Genomic DNA, 4,365 nt, shown 5'->3' on the forward strand with positions numbered 1-4,365 from the left:
AGTTATAATCAGTCAGTAACTGCAGTTATAATCAGTCAGTAACAGCAGTTATAATCAGTCAGTCAGGCTGAGCTCACTGACACAGGATATCAGATTGATCAGTAAATATTTAGATAATTGATCTTTAAGCTCATATTTCATGCACCTTATGTCACACAGTGTCTGGTGCTCTCTAATGTCTGGACTTCATATATTACACCTTAATATATTTGGTTTTTTTGGCATTTAATAACAAATAAAAATATTGGGGCCCCTGTTATAAATGATAGGAATACAGGTTTTAATTTCCCTTATGATACTAACATACAACATATTTTTCATCCGCGTCTCCTTGGAGAACTTTGAAAAAAGAAGCATTGTTAAAGTTGTTGGTGTTTTTTTTTATTTTTAAGCTCAGTTTGCACAAATAAAAAGTTTACATTCTGCACACACAACAGCATTACAGTGTTTTTATATTCTATGTACTCCTGACAGCAGAATAAACCTCACACAGACCCACACATTAAAAAAACAGCTGCTGTAACTCGTTTGTTTCTCTCTTGTGCAGTAGAATATTTGGGAGATATCTCTTTGATAATATGTGAATGCTTTGAATATTATCCTTACTCAGTTTTTAGTGTTTATACAACTATTTTGTAATACTTTATTTTGAAAGATGAAGCATTGTTAAAGCTGCTGGTGTATTTTCTTTGTTTATTTTATAAGTTCTGTTGCAGTTTACAATAAAAATAGCATTACAGTGTTTTTATATTCTCCTGACAGCAGAATAAGTCACTATAAACCTCCTAATATACCGTAAAACCACCAAAAATACTGTAATACAAACGTTTGCATTAACACTGGACAATATTCACTCTAGTCTGACATTTTACAAATAAACTATTAAATAACTGCAAGATTAATCGATTAATTATAATGAAGTCTTATTACAGCTGTTGAAATGAGCCAGTTCGTTGTTGCTGTTGTCAGATTTGAGACTCTGGACATTTGAGCTTCTTCCAGAGGTTCAGTTTATATTCTCTCTCTCTCTCTTTCCGGTCTGTGCAGTATGAGTCAAACTGTCGCTCACTTATGCTGTTTTTTTTGTCTCCACTAATTGAAATGTGTTTGTTTTGCAGCTGCGGGCGGATGTGGTCCCAAAGACTGCAGGTAGGTAAGCTTTGACAAAAAAGGAGGCCGCTCTGCATCTTCAGTGCATGCAGCGTTAACTACAGAGCTGCTGCTCAGAGTTTTTTCCACACACCCAAAAATGGATTTCTGTTTATGTTGGGAAACTATGTGTCCCCATTAATCCTCAGCTGAGAGTTTATTCTGAATATGGGTCGAGGCTTGAAGGCATTGAAGGATGAAAAGAGGCTGAACAGGAAGTCGCAGAGCAGAAAGTGAGCGTAAACGGTGGTTTTAATATATCAGTTGCTCTGCCTCACAACATTCCTGCAGCTCCCAACAAGAAAACCTGAGTGATGCATCACTGACCTCATTTACACTCAGTGGGGGCAGAAACTGGCCTATATGCTTCCTTTGTGCATACAGTAGTTCCTCTAGTGGCCCAAATAAATCATGCTATTTCTGCACTTTAATTGTCGTATTCTCTAAAGCGGGATCCTCAAAATAACGTCCGGGGGGGCAGATACGACCCACGAGGAACTTTCATAAGGCCCTCCACATGTCAAGGGATTCTCAAGGGGTCACAGAGTGTAATTATATATATTATAATATGTAGTGTAATTACAGCAGCTCCTGAAAGGTCAGCTTCACCTGTGATACAAAACAACCACAAAGAAACATAAACAACCTCAAAGACACGCAAAGCAACAACAAAGACAGAACATAACCATAAAAAGATGCAAACAACCACAGAGACTCAAAGCAACAACAAAGAGGGATGACCCAAACATGTAATTCAAAATGACAGCAAAGAGACTGAAAACAACCACAGAGACTCAAAACAACTACAAAGAGAATCAACACTAATTGAAAGAGACACAACCACAAAGCGAGTAGAGAGGTAGATTCAATTTATTGCTGCATAAGTAATGATATAAAGCACTCAGCTGGTGACCTCAGCTCCTCTAAAGCATCGTTAGTGCTTATTACTGAGGAGATGAACCTACAATTTATTTCCCTATTCCGGTTGGTTTAAGTATATTTAATGAAGTCTTTATTTTACAGAGAATTTCCGTGCTTTGTGCACCGGAGAGAAAGGTTTTGGCTACAAGGGCTCCACGTTTCACCGCATCATCCCTAAATTCATGTGCCAGGTACAGTGAAGGCAAGGAATGTGTCCTGTTTCCTTGTTTTCACAAGTTCAGATTCAACCTGATACACTGAACCTTTTTTATGCTTTTCATTCAGGGCGGGGACTTTACCAACCACAACGGAACGGGAGGCAAATCCATCTACGGGGAGAAGTTTGCTGATGAGAACTTCCAGCTGAAGCACACGGGCATTGGCACACTGTCCATGGCTAACGCTGGGCCCAACACCAACGGATCCCAGTTCTTCATCTGCACGGCTACAACTGAGTGGTGAGCTCCACTCTGTATCATCTAGTGCCGCATTCAGGTTTAATCAACAGTTTCAGCTTGTTTCAGAACGTTTGTCTTACATACTAATGGCCTCCTCTTCCTTCCAGGCTGAACGGGAAGCACGTGGTGTTTGGCAACGTCGTGGAGGGCATGGATGTTGTCAAGGCAATGGATAAGCACGGCACAACCAGCGGCACTCCTAAAGCCAAGGTTGTTATTGCCGACTGTGGCGAACTAAAATAGTGCGACAAAGCTCCCTCAGTTGGGCCTGTTCACCTGTCAGATGTGTCCTTTATCGTCCCAGTGAATCTTTGCGATGGTGTAAACCTGCAGCATCCGTAGAAAAACACACAACCAACTTTCTCCTCTAACAACGTTTGTCTGCTGTGTAATATTTTGTACCTTCTGATCTGTTCTTTAAGGACCACATTTGTTAACAAAATCTGAATAAAATAAAATGATGGTGATCGTGTAAATAAAACAACCTGAAAGCTTACTTTGTGTGTGTCCTCTCATTCTAAAACACATTTTATTCTTATAATTTGCTGAATGCCAGTGGGATCAAATGAAGTTATTATTATTGCAGTTGACATATTTTACCACTAGAGGTCCTTAACTCAACTTAGGGAAGATAATGTGTTTGTCGTACCTTCTTACAGTGGTAGAGGAAGTATTACTTGAACAAAAGTAGTAACACCACACTGTGAAAGTTAAAAGTAAAAATATGAAAGTATAATTAGCAAAAAGGTACAAAAGTAATCCCTCTGCAGTAACATGTTCGATGTCAATGTTTTATTATCATTTCTGATGTTTTTGCATTAATATTACAGCTGCATTAATGTTGCATTTTACTGCTGTAGATATTTATATATATATATTTATACTGTGGTTGTTACCTTTTGGCAACGTATGGCTCACAGGTTGAGCCTTGCAGTGAAGCTACACGACTTCCAAAGGAATGTGATGTGTGTTTGTCAGCAGCCACAAGAGGTCACTTTCTCTCGTCTGACACCTGCTCAGGTTGAGCTTTCTTTTCATGTCTTTTCACATCTGGACAGATATTTCCACATCTGCCTGCTTTTTTTTCCTCACCTGATATTGTGGTGTTAGTTGAACACGTTTGTACACGACTGCTTTTAAATCGCTGACTTTCACAACACATTGTCTGTTAGTTGTGTCACTCCTGAACAATTCGTTCAAAATAACAAATCTTTTTAGGTGAATTAACTGAATTTCATGAAATGATTAGTTCATTTTTTAGTCCTTTTTAGTCGAGCTTTCAGTCAGTTGTGAGTGAACGTGTAAGGATACACTCCCTCCTTCCCACTCAGGTCTTGAAGTGTTGAAGTAGGAAGTAGTACTGAATATGTATAACAGCATCTTCATCCAACTAAATCCTCAGTTTATCCTTCACAATGTACTCTGAACGCTCGACTACGCAGTCGGAGCCAAGCAGTAAACGAATCTTTTGAATGAATCTTTAAAGTGAACTGATTGTATTGATTCAGTGCACTGAAGAAAACTGCTTTGCGCCCCCCCCCCCCCATCAGTATCTCGTGTGACTTGGATTCGAACACGTTTGTACACGACTTCTTTAAAATTGCTGGCTCTCACCACAGAAACCTGTCTGCTCACTGCCTCGCCCGCAGACACATCTCGCCAGCCGACAGCTGTAACCCCGCCCATCTTCATTCCCAATTGGTCCGTTTCTTGTGGAAGAACCTGGCTGTGATTGGCTGTCGGCCTTACGTCACCGGTGCACAGAAACGTATAAATTAGAGACCTCACTACATGCAGTGTGTCTGACGTGCTGTCAGGATTCATTCAAGTGCGTTTT

At 39.8% G+C, this 4,365-nt stretch overlaps 2 protein-coding genes across 2 annotated transcripts in view; both read left to right on the top strand.

The window, feature by feature from the left end:
- The window catches only part of zmiz2 (zinc finger, MIZ-type containing 2), a gene marked incomplete in the record, with an annotated part of 28,046 nt that extends 26,731 nt beyond the window's left edge, over positions 1-1,315 (top strand). Inside the window, 3 exon segments of the mRNA XM_035668366.1 lie at positions 993-1,004; positions 1,119-1,149; positions 1,299-1,315. Of these exon segments, the coding sequence (XP_035524259.1) occupies positions 993-1,004; positions 1,119-1,149; positions 1,299-1,315 (60 nt within the window).
- LOC118333054 (peptidyl-prolyl cis-trans isomerase A-like) lies at positions 1,053-3,024 on the top strand. The gene is made up of 4 exons (XM_035668552.1): positions 1,053-1,149; positions 2,173-2,261; positions 2,356-2,528; positions 2,636-3,024. Exons 2-4 carry the CDS (start codon positions 2,253-2,255, stop codon positions 2,769-2,771), a joined length of 318 nt encoding a protein of 105 aa, XP_035524445.1. The 5' UTR covers positions 1,053-1,149; positions 2,173-2,252; the 3' UTR covers positions 2,772-3,024.
- The last annotated feature ends 1,341 nt before the right edge of the window (positions 3,025-4,365 follow it).

This window comes from Morone saxatilis, unplaced genomic scaffold (assembly GCF_004916995.1).
Source record: "Morone saxatilis isolate NCDOM2014 unplaced genomic scaffold, NCSU_SB_2.0 Contig21, whole genome shotgun sequence".
Taxonomy (NCBI): Eukaryota; Metazoa; Chordata; class Actinopteri; family Moronidae; genus Morone; species Morone saxatilis.